The sequence below is a fragment of the Octodon degus genome, unplaced genomic scaffold (genome assembly GCF_000260255.1).
Source record: "Octodon degus isolate 3935 unplaced genomic scaffold, OctDeg1.0 scaffold00010, whole genome shotgun sequence".
Classification (NCBI taxonomy): Eukaryota; Metazoa; Chordata; class Mammalia; order Rodentia; family Octodontidae; genus Octodon; species Octodon degus.
The window spans coordinates 7,476,743-7,496,408 of record NW_004524586.1 but is presented as its reverse complement, the minus strand read 5'-3'; the positions used below and the strand labels follow the sequence as shown (position 1 = coordinate 7,496,408).

General features: G+C 38.2%; 1 protein-coding gene across 5 annotated transcripts in view; it reads right to left on the bottom strand.

The window, feature by feature from the left end:
- Positions 1–5,585: 5,585 nt before the first annotated feature.
- The window catches only part of Cutc (cutC copper transporter), a 67,644-nt gene continuing 53,563 nt past the window's right edge, over positions 5,586–19,666 (bottom strand). For all 5 annotated transcript variants that reach the window (XM_023709087.1, XM_023709086.1, XM_023709089.1 and 2 more), the window contains one exon: positions 5,586–6,425. Coding sequence is in view for 1 of the 5 variants with exons in the window: in XM_023709089.1 (XP_023564857.1) it covers positions 6,405–6,425 (21 nt within the window). In the remaining 4 variants the exon portion in view is untranslated. The remainder of the gene's footprint in view (positions 6,426–19,666) is intronic.

Sequence of the window (19,666 nt, the reverse complement as noted above, 5' to 3'; positions counted from 1 at the left end):
TTCAAGCCTTTAAGATACATGTTCTAAAATACAAGTGAAGTGCTTTTGTGAGAGGCTAATGAGTTCAGGGATGTGTGGTAAGATTGCTTAAATTTTTAAACTTTCATTAGGAGCCTGGGGAGAAAGCTCAGTAGAATAAGTGCTTGCCTGGCAAGTGCAAGGTTCTGAGTTCAATCCCTGGTAACGTAAATAAATAAATAAATAAATAAATAAATAAATAAACTTTCATTGGATCCTATACAATCTGGGTATGTTATATTGGTTTTATTTAGCTGTAGCACTAATTTCTTCATTAATTTCATCTGTGACCCATTGGCTATAACAGATGGTGTTATTTAACTTCATGTGTTTATGTCGATTTTGTAGTTTCTTCTGGCATTGATTTTCAATTTCATTGCACTATGGTCTGATAACATACAAAGGATAATTTCAATTCATTTGCATTTATTTAAGCAGGTTCTATGAAATAATATATGGTCTCTTTTGGAGAAAGTCCTATCTTGGCTATTTTTCTCTCAATGCAGAGACAAAATGCCTGATGCCCAAAATTAAAGAAGGAAAGGTTTGTTTAGCTCATAGTTTATAGAGGTTTGTCCATAATCAGCTGGCTCCAAGGGAGAGTGGCATGGCTGAAGAGCAATCATTCATGGTGGCAGAAGACAGCAAAAGCAACAGGAGCAAAAGGGGAGTAGCAATCCTCTTTTCCTCCTTTATATTGCATGCAGGCTATAAACCCTAGGGCAGGTGTACCACACACAACATCCCAATGCCCTCCTCTTGCTGGAGGATGTTTACAAACTGAGGACCCTCGCACCCTGCTGATTCAAACTGGAAATGCCGTAACCGTTTCCTGAGGTGAGGGCATGAAGACAGGAGCTCCAGGTTTAACAAGATGCTTTTGAAAAGCCTGCCCTCCATGACTGCATGAGGCTTTGGGGGACATCCAGACACAATACACAAGTTATCTGGGACCTGGCCAAGATCCCCAACTGCTGTATGAGGGGTATGGCGAAAGGGTAAAATAAGAAAAAGAGACAAATTTAGTAATATACATGAAGGGGAGCTGGGAGTTCAATGCCTCAGGATGGGCAGAGACAAAGACACTCCAAGCCAATCACTATTTATTGTGTGTATATGATGATAAGAGGGGTTAGCAGAAGATTCAATGTTACTTGATGGACAATGGATAATCTTGGGACAACTCAAGAGGTGACCTAATGCTAAGAAAGGTCTTGTTCTGGAGTATTTTTAATCTTAATGGTCTTCATCTTAGTGGGTAGGAGAGGATGGCCCATCCCAAAAGAGTTAATAGGAAATATCAAAAGGGTGATAATGATAATCCCAAGCATCTATTTATCTCTTAAAGAATGCAAAATTAGCCATTGTTAATTTGTGGTCCCCAATGAGTCCCATGGACTGAGAAGAGCACGTAACTGTTGTAGAGTGGAACACCTCATAGACATTTACTAAGTCCATTTGCTCAAAGTTTTGTTCAACTCTGTTATTTTGATTTTAAAAAAAATATTTGGTACAGGGTTTCACTACGTAGTTTGGATTCATAGTGATCCTCCTGCATCAGCCTCCCTGGGGCTGGGATTACAGGCGTGCACCATCATACCGTTTTGGGGCTGGCACAGCTTGTGGTGCCAGGGACTGAACTTGGAATATGCACTTGGACTTGCCAGACAGGTGCTTTGACTGCCAAGCTATCTCCCAGCCCTTTTTAGATTTTTTTTGTCTAGGTGATTCTATTCGTGACAGTGGGATATCAAGGTCCCACGTTAAAACTGTATTAGTCCTTGATTTTTCATATCCACTAGTGTTTGTTTCATGTAGTTGGGTGTGCCAGTATTTGGTTCCTATATTTTTATTTTTGTCTCTTCCTCTTGGATTATTCTCTTAACAAATAAGCAGTGACCTGAGAGGTCAGGATTCAAAGTTTCCCAGGCACCCTGCCCCAAACACTCTTCCTCATGGTCTCCCAGGCACCCTGCTCCCAAACTCTCTCCCCCTTGGCCCCACACAGAGCTAAACCCAAAACCGCAGAACAGGTCCACCTGACTTTGACCTGGGCAACCATGGAACTCTCCTTCGTTAACATTAGAAGTCCCCTACAGACCAGGTGGCCCCGCCAACATTAGCTCTCCCTCAGCTGTTCCAGTCATAATTACCCTACATAAAGGATCCTATAAAGTCTCTTATCCCCCTTTTATTCACTGCTGTCTTGGTCTGCTAAACAGAGAGCCTGCTTAATTTCCCCCGTAAACCTACTAGTGTCAGAATGCCTGGTCTGGTCGATTGTGTGGGTTTGTACCTAACATGACCCTCTTTGTCTCCTGTGCTCAGTCTTGGCTTAAAAATCTACTTTATATGCAAAGAGAATGGCTACTCTTGCTTTTTCTGGGTTCCTGTCACATGGAGTATTGCTTTCCATCCTTTGTCAATCAATTTGTTTTAGAACTAATGTGCTTTTGGTATGCAGCATATTTTTGAATCTCATGTCTTGATCAATCCTGCCAATGTTTCTCTTTACTGGTGAACTGAAACCATCCACACTGATGGTTATAACTAATAGTCATTGATTTATCTTTGTCATGTTATTTTCCTGTTCTTAGTTCCCTTTCTTCCCTGATTAAAATCTTGCATTGCCTGGTAGATTCATTCCACTGGGATTCATGGAACTGTTTGCCATTTTCTTTTTTTCTAGAATACCCTTCAAAATTTTTGGAGTGGTTCTGTGGTCATAAATTTCTTCTGGTGTTCTTTATCATGGAAATGTGCTATTTCAACATCAATTTTGAAAATAAATTTTGTGGAATCCAAAATCTGGTTTGGAGGTTGTTTTCTTTTAGGGCCTAATTTGACTATTGAATGCCTAGGTATAGGGTTTCTTTTTTCTGATCATGACTATTTGGAGTTATAGATGCCTCAATTACCTGGATCCCAAGGGTTTTCTGCATGCTTAGAAAGTTTGCAATTATTTCTATGAACAGGTGTTTTTAAGCTTTTTGTGCTTTTTTTTTTTTCCCCTTGCGGAACCAGGGATTGAACTCAGGCCCTTATTCTACTTATTCTACTGAGCCATCTCCCCGGCCCCTAATTCCTTGTTGATTCTAATTAATGTCATGTGAATCTTCTTTGCATCATCTACGGTTACTGGATTAATTTTTCATGGTGGCTTTCTGAGAAGTCTTTCATTTGATGATCATCAGCTACAAGCCTGTTTTCTAGAACTGATATTCTATCTTCAAACTGGTTGACTGCAGCATGTATTTCCAGTAGGATTTTTAATCTCCTAGATTTCTCTTTGAGTCTGTTTTATGGAATCCAGTCTTTTCTATGTTGGACTCCATGCTCTCCATGTCTTTCCTAATTTTATCTATTTTTTACCACATCTACTCAAGATTCACTAATCATTTCTTTAAAGCCATCATCCCTTTAAGTATCTGTTTTTTGACAAGAGATTTATTAACCTGTTTTTTCACTTCTACTGTTACCATTTCATAAAATTTAGCTGGGACTTTTTTTATTTCTTTCACCTCAATACCCTCTTTATTTGCCTTGGGAAAGTTGCTAGTTATGGGTTGCCTCTTTACTGAGGGCTGATTAGACCCTCAACTACCTGCTGTGGAATAACAGAGAATAAAGACAAAAGACAATTTTCGAAGTATAAGGGGCCCAGGAGACCTGTCTGTAGTGGAACTGATCCACTTTTATTAGCCGTTAAGAAGTGCAGGAGGAGGGCATCATGCAATTCATAGAGTAGCCACTACAGAGACTGGATGTATAAGGAATAAGTTAGAGGAACCAGGTTTTTCCTATACCCAGATACCTGTTGTGACAACTGTCTTCAACAGATGCTATGTTGCTTTAGGACAGCTGCGTTATCAGCATGCCACTCATAGGCAGGAGGCATGCAGCCTTCCACATACTTCCCTGTTCCTGAGGTAAGATAACACCAATCTTGAGACTGTGAGACCTTGCTGTGGCAAATGTGCTTATTTGAGTCACCCACGGAGGCCAGATGCAGAGACAACCAAGTTTATTGGGGGCTGGCAGTGGGCACCAGTACATGAGCAAGCACCCACCAAAAGGGCAGGAGGCAAGAACAGTTATACCATACTAGTTCCAGGCCTAGCTCCAGGTCTGGGAGGTGGTGCTGAAATGATTTAGTGCAACTACACTAATACTACAATGCATGGGGCTAGCTTGTGACAAAGGAAGAAAATGTTTAACATTTTACATAGGGAACAAGCAGTCTTATGACAAAGTAGGGGGTGATTTTTTGTATCTGTATATACAAAATAGGATAGATACACAGCTACTTTCTCTTAATTCAATGAGAAGAAAGATTTGTACTAATAGTGTTTGGACAGGATATCATGTCTGCATCTTATACTACGAATAATCACTACGAAGACAATATGCAATGTATTAATTATCGAGACTGTCCTATTAATTGGTTTTGAAACTGTCCTATTACTATTTGTTTCTCAATAAAATTAATAATAAAAAAAGTAACTATGACAACATTTACAAGAAGCAAACTTAAATGCTGGCCAGATAGCTCAGCTGATTAAAGTGCCTACTTAAGCAGATGCAGGGACCAGAATGCGATCCCCCACATGCCCTGCTAGCTCTGCTCTCAGTGATTGAGACTAGGTGTGGAGGCGCGCACTTGTAATCCCAGCGCTTGGGAAGCTGAAAACAGTAGAATCGCTACAAGTCTGATCTGTGTAGTGAGACCCTGACTAAATATATTAAAAAAAAAAAAAAAAAAAAGGAAATATCAAACTTAAGGGAACAGAAACAAGCTTTAAAATGGAACTAGAACACAAAATGGCGCTGGTTTAGTTTTCTTTCCTATATCAACCTGAGTTACATAGCCTAGTTCCCAATAAATCTTGCTTTTGTGTTTTCTCATTTTTTAAATTTTCATTTTCTACAATGAGACTTGTAAATTGCTTATGGTAGGTAGCTTTATTACTAATACAGAGACTTCTTTAGGAAATTACTACTTTTCAGAAATGTATTCTACATATACCTGGCTTTGACTTTTGAGTCTAGCCTAATTTATTAGGCATGAAGGCTTGCTGCCTATTTGGTCTTGCATCTAGTTCTTTGGTAGTGGATTATAGTATTGTTTATGACTCCCAGACAGGTATTGGCATACAAGGAAGATCAATTGATAACTATGCTACTTTGGCTAAAGTAGTACAATCAGTGATAACATTATGAAGCATAGACTAAAAAATAACACTGTGTTAATGTTAATTTGCCAATTTTAGCCATAGATGCGCAATTTATATTTATATAACAAGATGTATACTTACATAAGATTTTAGACAATCAGACAATTATATACTATAAATATCCACCCAATAGATGAATTTTACCCTAAAGGGAGGAATTTTTTTTAAAGAATTGGAGTAAAAAACAGGTAAACAAAAGAAAATGAAGAAATTAGAAGCCAAACTGAAGGACAGTTAACTCAAGTCTCAAGAAACTGGTGAAGACAGAACGGAAAGAAAAAAAAACAAAAACAAGAACAAACAAAACTAAAAAGAATGCTCATACTCATGAAACAAATAACCAAAACAGTCAAGAAAAATCAACCAACCAAATAATAAAGAAAAAAAAAAAGAAAACTTTTTGTAATGTCAAGCTCCAGGTTATCCAGGGTCTACAGTTTTGTAGTAGTGTCCAATTTAGGCAGTGACTTTATTGCTGGTAGAGAAATGAGACAATCAGAGCCCAGATGCACACTAGATAATCCAGCAAACTTCAAATCCACTGAAGTTCAGACTGAGCTTGGCCTCTGGTCATGGGGCTGGGTCTTCATTCAGTCTACAACACTTTGGGCGTCTTGCTGACCTGACCACCCTCTTCCTGACCCTATACATCTTGCATATTTGTCCCTCACCTAGTCACTGTAAATTTTCAACACTGGTAGCCCTGAGATGAAGCCAATTCACAGATGCTCTGGGTCCTGGTTCAGTTTACCTCTCCCTAACACAGCACTCGACCAAGCACCCTGTCCAGGGGACACGGAAATTGCTTGGGCTGGAGTCACTTGCCAGCTATTGTAGTGCCCAATATCCACTACTTCATTCCATCTTGCGTTTTTCCCTGGAGGACTTTGCAAATACCTGTCCTCACTGTGTCTCTGCAGATTTGATCCTCCTCTCTCATGTGAAAAGCCAAGAGCCAGGTAAAACTTGCAGTTACTCTCTGCTTTTCTTCATCACTGAGACCCGTCTTTTCACTTTCTCTATGGGTTCCAACTTTCCCTTCAGATTCTTTCTGAGTCTCAGGAATCCTCCTTCTCCTTCATTTCTTCTCCAGGTTGGTATTTTCCAGAACTTGGACTCCAAATCTTAGGTGATTTTCTGTGACTTACCACTCTACCATCTTTCCAGAAATCTCTGCAAAGAACCAATATAAAAAATGAGTAAGATCACTGAATTAGACTTAAAAGTCTACAAAACATAAGTACTGAAAGTTTATCATTTTTAAGAAAAGAGTACATAAGTTAAAGATGCACAGAAATTAACAAGTTACAGAATCACACTCCTAGTGGATTCAAAGCATAATCTTTTAACTTTTGATGAAATATTATGGGTTTTTTTTTTTTTTTTTTTTGTGGAATCGGACTGAACTCAGGCCCTCGTGCCTGCCAGGCAAGCACTTATTCCACTGAGCCATCTCTCCAGCCCCTTGATGATGAAATATTATAAATAGGATGTACTAGTCCATTTTTTTTTTTGGACAAGAAAATACAGCAAAAAATTCATATAGTCTTCATATTACATCATAAAGTATATAATTAACATGTTAGAAAATAACAGTATCAACATGGTGGTACATGGCTGTAAACTCAGCACTCAGGAGGCTGAAGCTGGAGAACTGACATGACTTTAAGGTCTTGTGTAGAGGATTTTGTTCTTAGTCTTTACCTACATCTATGTCTTTCCCTACACCTGTCTTCAAGAATTTTAACTATTCTATCTTCCAGCACTTTATGATTTCATAGTTATATATATTTCTTTTTTCATTTTTTATGTATTTGGTACAGGGTCTCATTATACAGCTTGGATTCATAGTGATTCTCCTATTTTCAGCCTCCCCAGTGCAGGGATTATAGGCGTATGCCACCACGCCTGGACTCTGTTGCTGGCTCGGGACCAGGGGTTGATTAATAGTTTTATTTTTGATCCATTTAATTTTCAATTTTCCAAATATGGGAAAAAATTTTAACATACATTTAATTATATTATGACATATAGAACAAGTCATAATAGAAAACAGTTATGATCAGAAAAGATCCTCTCCATAACACATCATAGTTGAAATCCCAGAAACCTAACACAAGGACAGAAATCTGAAAAGCTTTTAGAGAAAAGCAACATATCATTTATTAAGGTAAACACATTAGAATTATAGCACACTTCATAAACCTTAAAGACTAGAAGTACTTGAAGTGTTTCAAACCCTAAAAGGAAACAACTTCAAACTCAAATTGCTTTATCCTGCAAAACTGAATTTCAAAATTGATGGAGAGGACTTCCTGGAAAATGGTGGAGTGATGAGTAACAACTCAAGATTATCCAGGCTTCAGAATCCAGATACTAGAAAACAGCAACCTGGGAATAGGAAAAAAAGACAGAGAAATAGATCTCCATGCACCAGGAAGGATCTGACAGGAAAATTAAAAACTACAGAGAAATAGGAGACAGAACACAACTGCAGCACATGGGGAGGAGGCAGGAAAATAGCAGAGACCACCAGGTTTGTGTAACGGCAACAAGGCATGGAATTTATCGTGCCTGGGTTTCGGTAAGAGTGCCGTAACACCATCTACCCTGAACAAAGAGAAGCGTTTCTCTTATAGGGATGGAGAGAAGGCAGGGGACATAAGGAAAGAATATCCCAATGAACATCTGTGGTTCAAACTTTCTGGCCATCCTGCATCTCAGTGGGCAAAGTCTACTCACTTCAGAGTCCTTTAAAGTATCAGCCGGCTGTCCTTGCAGCCCTTCTTTTTCTCTAATATTTGGTCTGCAAACTTAGGTTGTTAACCCTCCAGAAGAGAAGTTTATTGTTATCACCCTACAACACAGGCAGCTGAGCTTAAGACTTTCAAGATCAGTGAGGACTCAGGACATAGGAGAGCCTGTACTGTAACATCCTGTAACTCAGTTGTTCCCAAATTTTCCAATCAAGGAGATTATGGGACCACAGAGGGAAGTGATTGATGATGTAGACTGTGCCTAAGGAGGGTCACAAGGAGAGAAAACATTCTCTCAGGCTTTCACAGAGAACAAATTGGTCAAGCAATGGCCATGATTCATCCACATGGCTGACACTGACAAAGGATCTACAAACTGCAGTACAGGGTTTCAAGATAAATCCTGAGGGGATCTGACTAACTGTATCATATTCAAGAGCTACAATTTCTTGATATATAGGTCTTGCTTCATCTTGGTCTTAACCATCCATAAGAAAAGTATAAAAATGAAGTATAAAAAGTAAAGCCATATTAATATGCTGAGCTATAAAAGGCTCAAGTCAACAACTTCTGACATTGCCAGTCTTACGGGAAACCCACTACTATTCTGGACTACTGGACTATATTGCAATATTTTGCTGAATTCACGTACCTATCATATTCAAATGACAACGGAATACCCCTCTCTGACAAAACTAAACAAAAAAAGGGGATACAAATGAACAACCATTTTGTATCCCTATATTCAAAATAGTTACAATAGATATACAGCTACATTCTCTTAATTCAATGAATAGGAAGATTTGTTCTAATAGTGTCTGTGGACAGGATATCATGTCTACATCTTGTACAATGGATACACACTAAGACAACAATATGCAATGTACTAATTATTGAAACTGTCCTACTAATCAGTTTTGAAACTGTCTCATTACTATTTGTTTCCAAATAAAATTATAAAGCGCCTGTATGGCTGTTCAATCCCTGGGCCTGCCATGCCAGCCCTGCCCCTGGGGTGTGCTGAGATGCAATTGAGACTAGGCATTGTGGCACATGCCTGTAATCCCAGTTCTTGTGAGGCTGTAAACAGGCAGATCACTATGAGTCCAATCTAGTAGTGAGACCCTGAACACCCTATAGATCCCTCCCTAAAATACAAAAAATAAAAAATAAAGTGTCCTGTGTAAATTTTTGCATGTCTCCAGATGTCCTCAGGACTTCTAATATTTCTTATCCTATTCTATTTCCTTTCCTCTGTATGCTGATGATAGAGTCTCTGAAGCCGAGCTGAATTCCCTACTGAGAGCTGAGTTCCCTGCACTGTTTTTGTTGACAAGACTGTGGAGAAGACAAGGATCAATCTACAGTTCTTCCTGGCTCCCATCTTGTAGCTTGTGGCAAAGGGAGATCTAATCTACAGAGGCAAAGAGAAAGCTGGAGACTCCAGAAGGATTCAGGGAGGAAGCACAGTAGGTACTGTGAGCTGAACCAGTAGGTACTGTGAGCTGCAAGAAAAGTAGGGGATTTTGCTATCTCACAGGGTGTTCAAAAGCCAACAGTTAGTGAGTGACTCCAGTCCAAGCACCCTCCATAACCTCTGGAGAGAGTGCTTGGTTGCACACTATTCCAGAGAAGGGTTGAATAAGTATCAACAATAATAAAAAACTACCAACTAAGAAAACCCCAAGTCCCAATGTATTCACTGCCAAATTCTATAAGAACTTTGGAGAAGATTAATGTCAGTACTCCTCAAGCACTTCAATGAAATTGAAAGGGTAGCAGTACTCTCAAAGTCACTCCAAAACCAGAAAACAATTCAACCTAAAAAGACAACTATACGCCAATCTACTTAATGAACAGATGCAAAAATCCTCAATAAGATAGTGGCTAACAGAATATAGCAAAAAGTTCACACGTCATGATCAAGTAGAATTCATTCCAGGGATGCAGGTCAACAACACAAACATATACAAATCAATAAATGTAATTCACCATATAGAACCAATGACAAAAAGCACACGATCTCATTAGATGCAGAAAAAGCATCTGAGCAAAGAAAAATCCATTCATGATAAAGACCCTGAAGAAAACAGGAAGAGAAGGTGTTTATTTCAGCCTGATAAAAGTTGTCTATGTCTATACAAACCAATGGCCAACATTACACTAAATGGAGAGAAGCTAAACTCAGGAATAAGACAAGGATGTCCACTATCATTACTCTTGTTCAATATACTTCTCAAAACATTAGCCAGAGCAATTACACAAGAAGAACAAATGAAAGGGATATGTATAGGAAAATAAATTATCATTATTTGCAAATGATATGATCCTTTATGTACATAGAGGATCCCAAAACTTCACTAACAGACTCCTAGAATTAATAGCCATGTTATTTAGCATAACAAGATACAAAGTCAATACTCAAAATTAACAGCATTCCTATACACCAATAATAAACTCAAAAACAGAGAATTAGAGAAACAATATTGTTTAGAATATCATCAAGAAAAAAAATAAAATACTTAGAAATCAACTTATCCAAGGAACTTAAAAAGCTCTATAGTGAAAATTACAGCACTCTAAAAAAGGAGAGTTTTAAACATAACATCAGAACATGGAAAGCTGTCCTCTGTTCCTGGATGTAGTCTAAATGGCTACACATCTGTTATGCAGATTTAATCCACGCCCAATAAAAATACCAACAGCAATCTTCACAGAATAGTTAAAAAATTAATCCTACAATTCACAATCAACCAGATGAGACCAGAATAACAAAAGCAGTCTTGGGTAACCATAGGAAAGTGGGAGAGATCATAATTCTGGACTTGTTATATTTATAAAGCTGTGATTAAAACAGCATGGTACTGGCACAAAAGAAGCAGCAGAAACCCTAATCCTAACTGTAACTCTAATGATCCCAAACATATTCAACTATTTAATCTTTGACAAAGGGTTCAAAAACATACATTGGAAGAAATATGGCATCTTTAACAAATGGTCCTAGAAAAACTGGGTATCTATTAGCAGAAGAATAAGTCTAGACCCATATATCTCATCATGTACTAAATTAAAATCAAAATAGATCAAAAAGCTAAATGTTAAAACAATCTGTTGGAAGTAAAATAGACAAAACTCTTAAAGTCACAGGCATAGGTAAGGACTTTCTGCACAGAACCTGACTCCACAGAAAAAAAGCAACAAGAATCAACAAATGGAAAAATATCAAATTAAAATGCTTCTGCATAACAAAGGAAACAACCAAAAGCATGAAGAGACAACCTACAGAATGGAAAAATATTTTGCCAAGTTTTCCACATAATTATGACTAATGTCTAGAATACATAAAAAACTCAAAAAATAGTTCCTCCAAAATAAAAGATATAGAGCCAGGGACATAGCTCAGTGGGATAAGCGCCTACCTGGCAAACGCAAGGTCCTGAGTTCAATCCCAGGTACTGCAAAATAAAAGATATAGTCAAAAAATGTACAACTTAAATGAACTGGTATTTCTCAGAAGTACAAATGATCAGTCAATATATGAAAATGTTCGACATCACTGGTCATTAGAGAAATTCAAATTAAAATAGCACTGAGATTCCACTGCACTCCAGAAAGAATGGCTATCAACAAGTAATCAAGTAATTCCCTGGTGAGGGCCCAGGGAAAATAGGAAGCCACTTGCGTTGTTGATGGGTATGTAAAGTCCTACAGTCACTGTGGATATCAATATGAAGATTCCTCAAAATCCTAAAACCAAAAATTCTTTGTCCTAGCTATTGCCCTTCTGTGTCTCTTCCCTAAAGTGTTAAAGATATTTTACAGTAATATGTGCATACCCATGTTTATAGCAACACAATTTAAAGTAGCTGAACCTTGGAAGTGGTCTATATGCCTAGCCACAGATGAATGGGAAAAGGAAGTGTGGTTATCTACACAAAATGAATTATTGCTCTGCCATGAAGAAGGATAAGCTTGTTATTTTTAGGGAAATGAAAGTACACACTTAGCTCATGGATTCTCTTATATGAGAAACCCAAAATATAAAGAGAAAAATAAAAGATGATAGGAAAAGGTGGATGGATCTTTCTCAAATATGAAGGGGATCATGAGATGGAGATGGGGGAGGGGGAGGTGTGGAAGGGAATGGAAAAAGAATTAGGATCTCTTATGAACATGTACCAACTCCCCAGGAGAAATGTAATCATTATGTAGTGCAAACATTTTTAATAAAAATTAGAAACAAAAAGTAGAAGCAATGTAAGCAGCAAATTATCACATGAAAAAATAGTTTTATTAGTAATGAAGTGCAAGTAAATTAAAATATTCCATGAGGAAAGATGTTTTTAGAGACAGGGTTCAAACATTGATCAGGCTGACTTGGGATGAAACTCCCGGGCTCAGGTGACCCTTTCATCTTGACCTCCCAGCTGCTTACCATCAAGTCTGCAAGAAATCATTAATAGTGCCTGCTATTGAAATGAACGAGAGGACTGAAAATAATGTGCTTATAAGTAAAATTTGAATGATGTAATTAATTCCTCCAAAACAAAAATAACCTGCTGATCAAAGCAATCTGCTGCTGAATTTACTGTAGTAAAGAAAAGTACACCTTGACATATGTTGGTCTTTTTCCCATCAACCTGTTCAATATCACACCATCAGACTGTTTTCTTGCTAGATAGCTCAGGCTGGCTTTGAACGTGCTGTGTAGCTTGGACAGGCCTCAAAGTCACAATGCTCCTCTTGCTTCAGCCTCCCTAGGGTTGGTATTACAGGCATGTGCCACTATGTCTGACTGACCAGGTGCATCCTTAGAGTTGGACTATTAGACAGTATCATGAAAATGGCTAAATATGAACATGAAAATGGCAAAATTAATTAAGCCCAAGAAAATTTGCCAGACAAGTCTCTTGCCAGGACCAAAATATTTATCTGTCCTTGTGTTTATATATGTCCACCCATGCATGTAGAAATTTTGGGAGGGCTTTACTTGTTTGGGGACATCTACGAAGAATCACATAATTGATAATCTGGAAAAATAGAAAAGGCTTACAATTTAAAGTGTACCTGAAAAATCTTAAATCTGTCACTGTAATCTTAAAATTCTTTTATTACAGAGGTTACACTCTAGAGGTAGAAGTACAGCACTGGCCTAAATAAGTAAAATGTGCTAGTCTCATAACCATGATGTTTGAAATGAGAAGCAAATTGTACTGTATCATTTACCCATGAAGAGATTCTGTTCCTCTTTGGCCCACAAAGAAGGGAAGGGCCAGCATGTGAGCAGATCCTTGAGAATGAACTGAAAGATAACTAAATAGGATAACTTAGAGGATTCCTATCTCCACAGAAAGTTTCGGAACAGTATCAAGGTATAAAGTGCATTATTCTAAGCAGCTGATTACAATGAATGGCTTAAGCAAGCTATATGAGGTTTGGAAACCTTTGAACTCAGTCAAGCCAAAAGACTAGAAATTGTTTTTTGAAAGATAAGATATCTCTTGCAACTGTGATAGTCATACTGTGCAGAGCTTTGGAAGTTCTTAACCTTAATAAGCAAGTTTATTAAGAAAGCACAAAACCTGCTGGGAAGGCAACTGACTCATACACCAATTATATTAGCACTTTTATAACGATTATGCCATAATCAAAGCGCCTTGAATGAAATTACTTACTGGCTTAAGTAACCAAAATCCAAATAGTACAGTTTTCAGAATTTACTTCAGGGAGTCTGCTCTATCTCCCTTTCTCATGTTTTTGGTTTTCTTCTCTTTTATTGTCAGTTTTGTTCTCAAACAGATGTGTGAGATGATTCCAATAGTTTCAATGTGTATACCTATATACCATAAAATGAAGCTAGAGAATGAGTTATTTTCAAGTCTTCCAGTGGAATCCAATAGCAAACATCAACTTGCATATCTTTTGTTTTGTTTTTTTGGTACTGGGGATCAAACTCAGGACCTTGCACTTGCCAGCTTAAGCCACTGAGCTATCGCTCCAGTCCATCAACTTGCGTATCAGTGGTACACGTTTCTGAATCAATTCCTTGCTAGGAGGACGTTACCCTAGAATCAGGCACACGCCGAAAGCTGTGGCTGAAGCCAGTCTTTCTCATAGCATAAGCTAAACATCAGAATGATTTCTACAACAAAAATCAGGGTAGGGAAAAGAAGGGAGAGATGGCGATTTTTCAGAAACTGGGCAATGTCTACTAGAAATAAACTTTTAATTTTGGTCTAGTTCAGAATCAAGATAATAAGGAAAACAGCTCTAACTATAAAAAAAAGTTTAAAGTGGCTTTCAAAAATACATAAAATCTGAAGGAAAAAAAAAAAGTTAAAACAAGGCATAAGCCACTTACACAAGATTTACTCGCTATGATTCTGTTAACCTGACTGAGCTTCCTGTCAATAAAAAGAGTGAAACAATCAGTAATCGGGCCTCTTCAGATTTCAAGTGACAGGGATCCAAATCAAACTAGTATAAAAAACAAAAAAGAAAATGTATAGGCTCATTTAATAGTCCATGTGTGGATCTCACTTTAAAAAGAGCTACAGAGGACCGGCCAAATAGCTCAGCGGATTAAAGCAGCCCCGCCCTCAGGGTTTGTGTGCTGAGCCGGCAATTGAGACTGGGCATGGTTGTCACTTGCCTGTAATCTCAGCTCTTGGGAGGCTGTAAACAGGCGGATCACTATGAGTCAGATCTAGTAGTGAGACACTGAACACCCTATAGACCCTTCCCTAAAATACAAAATAAATAAATACAGCTATAAAGACTCAATGTCCTCTGCGGGTTTGCTGTATATTGGTTTAACTTTCTTCTTTTAAAAAGAACTTTTTTTCCCATAATTTTATTGAAAAACAAATAGCAATGAGACAGTTTCAAATCAAATTGGTAGGGCAGTTTCAATAACTAACACATTACGTACATTCTTCCTAGTGGTTAACTGCTGTACAAGATGTGGACTTGATATCCTATTTACAAACACCATTAGAACAAATCCCTCTATTCATTAAGAGAATGGAACTATATATCTATCCTAACCACTTTGAATACACAGATACCAAATGGACATTCATCTGTATCCCCTTTTTCTGTTAGGTTCCATCATTTAATTATTATAGGTGTGTAAACTCAGCAAAATATTCTAAAAGATTTCAGAGGTTCATAATAGTATTGGGTCTTCTGCTTGACTGGCAATGTCAGAAATTGTTGACCTGAGTCCCCCACAGCTAAACATAACACCATGGCTTTACTTCTTATACTTCATTTTTATACTTTATTGCTGGATGGTTAAGACCAAGGTAAAGCAGGACCTATGCAACAAGAGTTGTAGTTTTTGGGTCTGATAAGATCAGTGAAATCCCCTCAGGATTTATCCTGAAAAAGAACTTTTTTTGAAAGAGTGTACAAATCAGAATTAAAACAAAAAATTACAAGTGATACAGATTTTCACTTAGAGTAATATGAATTTCATAATATTTGTTGTAATACACAGTGTTGGTTTAACTTTCTTCTTTTCTTTTTTTGAGACAGGATTTCACTATGCAGTTCAGGCTGGCCTTGAGCTCACTTTCTAGTCCTCGCTGATCTGGAACTCGCAATGATCCTCCTGCCTCAGCCTCCCGAGTGCTGGGATGACAGGCATATGCCACCAGATTTGGCTTAAACTAGATTTTTTTTTTTTTTTTTTTTTTTGGTACCAGAAATCAAACTCAGGACTTTGTGCTTGCCAGGCAGGCACGGTACCACTGAACTATCTTCCTGGCCCATTGGTTTAACTTTCAAGGAGGTTTTTACCAGCTGTTAAAAGATGGTCACCAAAATTCTAGACATAGCTTGTTTTGTGGCCAACTGCAGGAAAAAAATCATCTGACGGCTCTAGAAAATAATCTTTGTTAGGATTCTAACTGGCTTTGCTTTTGGTGTTCCCATCTCTCGACCAACAAATTTGGGCAAAAGAACAAGTTGTTCTGACTAGCTAGCCTGGGTAATGTGCCTTTTCCTGTGTGCAAGGAAAGTGAAGCCATATGACTAATAATCCCACCAAGAAAGCACTGTTTATTCAGGAGGAGCTTTGGAAAGAAAAAGGCACACAGAAAAGGTTGGGGTTTTCAATAATGTAAGTCTACATAGCTGGGGAGATAGCTCAGTAGAATACGCGCTTCCCTGGCAAGCACAAGGGCCTGAGTTCAATCCCCGGTTCTGCAAAAAAAAAAAAAAAAAAGGGGGTAAGTCTACATATATAAAATATAAACAAAGCAACTGCTTAGAAGTCTACCTAAGCCTTATACTAAGACTTAAGAAAAAAATGTTTCCTGTAGAATCTCAGTAACATGCCCACATATTTTATACAGTGTTTTCTAAAAACACTGCCAGTGTAGAACAGTGGCATATTGCCGATATGGCTTTCTTTTTAAGAGTCAGGCACCAGAGGAAGAGGATTCAAATATACAATTATTTATCATTTTATCCAAGGTTAAAATTCAGCACCTGCATGAATTTTCAGGAATGAAATGAACATCCCTTGGACATTTTCGTTAGAACTCATTTGTAGGGAATAAGATCCATTCAAAGTACTTCAGCCAGTTTATGGAGATGTGGAGATGCAAACTGGAGAACAAACAATATTTTGCTTCCATTGATGTCTTCAACCATTCCATATATGTCAAATCCCTTCCACTGCCTGACACATCACCTGGTCTTCTTCAAGTATAAAACATCCCAGCCTAACCTAATCAAAACTTCCTCACATACAGTGTTAAAAACTTTACTGACATAAATTCAACACAACTGAACAACTCCAAGTGTTCAAGTTAGTGGTTTTTAAACACAGAGTTACACAATCACCACAATTTGGAAAGCAATTTTATCATCCTCCAAAAACACCTCTTATAAATGTAAAGCCTTTTCCCTCTCTTGGTTGAGACATCAGCTATTGCTGGGGAACAAAATATCACTCCTTTTAGCTCTTTTTTTTTTTTTTTTTTTTTTTTTTTTTTTTTTTTTTTTTTGTGGAACCAGGGATTGAGCTCAGGCCCTTGCAATTGCCAGGGAAGCACTTATTCCACTGAACCATCTCCCTGACCCCCCTCCTTTTAGCATTTTTCCATGTTATTTAAGTCCTTCTCCCCTTTTGGGGTGTTGAGCCAAGGGCCGGGGCAAAGATACAAAGATAATTTATTAAGCTGGTAGGGTAACTGATCTTCTAGTATCCCAAGATGTGGGCCTTTTAATTCTAAAACTGGAAAGTTCTAAGCAAACTGGAATGGCTGGCCACTGTGAAGAGCTGGTGCTATAGTTCACTCTTGCTTGGTCAACTGCTAACCACCACATTTTTATACTTTGTTTTAGCCACTTTCCAAATGTCTCAGTTCCTGTATCTTTTTCTTAAAAAAAAAATTATTCATTTATTTATTTGGTACAGGGTCTTGTTACACACCTTGGTCTCATTACGTAGCTCTGACTTGTAGTGATCCTTCTGTCTCAGCCTCCCCAGCCACTGGGATTACAGGCATGCATGACAATGCCTGGTTTCAGCGGCTGGCATGGCATGGGGCCAGTTTAGCATGTGGTACTAGGGATTGAACCCGAGTCCTTGTGCTTGCCAGGCAGGCGCTCAGTCCATCAAGCTATCTCGACAGCTCTAAATCCTATTCTTCAGCTATATGCTCTTCCACTATGGTTACTGGGTTAAGGTGGCAGCAACCAGACAATCCACTATAATTCAGGTTTCTACTTTTATTCAAATAGAGGACTCAGTGTCCCTTAGAGATAGTGTGTAAAGTTTTCTTCCATTTCCAACAGCTTCAGAGGCCCCAAACACCTAGAGGCCACCTGGAGGCTTTTGCTTTGATTATAATCAGCTGTGCCACAGGTCCATCCCAAATGGTTCTACCATATAACCACTCTGGATGACCCTACTGCTACGCACCACTGCAGGCATCCCCAGTCCGGTCTATGAGGGCTCTTCCCCTACCCACAACCAAACAAAACTCTGCTGTTAGCTGGCAGGATACTGCACTCATATAACCCTCCTTTTTGTCTACATAAGCAGCCTTCCTTATCTAATACCTTATCAGAACAGTCTGTAAACTGCTTCTTCTTGTGCTAAAACATAGATTTAATAATGCTTCTTTTGGTTAGCGTATTCTGCCTTTTCATGATTTCTACCTCTAGTAAAGTAAGCTAAGCTGGTTATACCAACAGCTGGTAACACTAAAGTCTGCTAATGCTAAAAGAGACTAGCAGCTAGGGCTAGTTACACTGAGGGCAGGAGGCAGTCAGAGACTGGTGAAAAGCAATGGAAACCTGGGGGGCTGGGGAAATAGCTTGGCGGCCTAAGCGCCCGCCTGGCAAGCGCAAGGACCCAGGTTAGATTCCCCAGTACTGCATGCTGTGCCAGCCCTGGAACTCTGGGCACTCCGTGCAGGCCCAGAAACTGGGTGTGACACATGCCTGTAATCCCAGCACTGAGGAGGCTGAGATAGGAGGACCACTACAAGTTCAAGCTGTGTAGTAAGACCCTGTAATAAAGAAAGAAAGCAAGCAAGCAAGCAATGGAAAATTGTTGGTAGCTGCTGGCTCTGATTGCTAAAAGAGTTCCAGAGAGCTGCTGGTATATATAGTACTGACTTCAGTTATTACGAAGGCAGAAAAAGGGCTCCTAACACTAAGAGCTGAAAACGAGCACTGTGATTTAATCCTAATTGAAGAAAAGAAAAAAATAAAAATAAAATAAAAACCTCAGCTGATGGTAACATTATGACTAGAAAATCATCTACAGGATATTTTCATACCATGTGAAAATTTAGTTCACAATCAACATTGTATCTGAGTTATGGCAGTAATGATCTCTAATTTTTCATTAAGATTTGAAAAGTGGTTATTGTCTAAATTGAAAGATAAATAATGTTATAAACATTCATAAAGCAAGTCTTTGTGCAGATATTTATTTACAGCTTTCTGGGTTATACACTTAGTTGATTTTTTTGTTGTTCTTGCCATGCTGTGGATTGAACTTAGGGTTTTATGCACGCTAGGCAAGTGCTCTACCTTTTAGCTAGATCCCTAGCTCACTTAATGGGTTGAATGATAGGGTTCTATAGAACAGGGGTCTCAAGTGCCAAGATGATCAAAATTAGAAATCATATTTTGTTATTAAACAAACTTACTATATTGAAATGCCAATGCTGATAAAAGCACTGTGTTCTGCAGAAGCTGAGTTCATTATGAGGGTGAGGAAGAGAAAGAGCAGAGAAAAAAGGAAAGCAAATACAACAAATCATCAACAGTTGTGGGATCCAGGAATGCATTAAAATTTTCATAATAAAAAGCAAAAAGAAAAATTTAAACTATTTTAAGGACTTTTTTCATTAGATTCCTAAGCATGGTTAAATATGTTATTATTTAAAAAACCCCAAAACCTTAAAATTTATTAAGGTATTGATACTAAGCATATTTAAGATGTATCATTTGTATATTTTTTATTCTTTAACTTTGTAGGAAAGAACCTTTTGATCACTTATTAATTCTATAAGTTTTTTAAAATATTCTTCATGGGCTGGAGAGATGGCTCAGTGGTCTAAAGCACCTACTTAGAACAAGCTTAGCAAAAGCATCAGGGACCACGGTTCAATCCCCCAGCACCACATG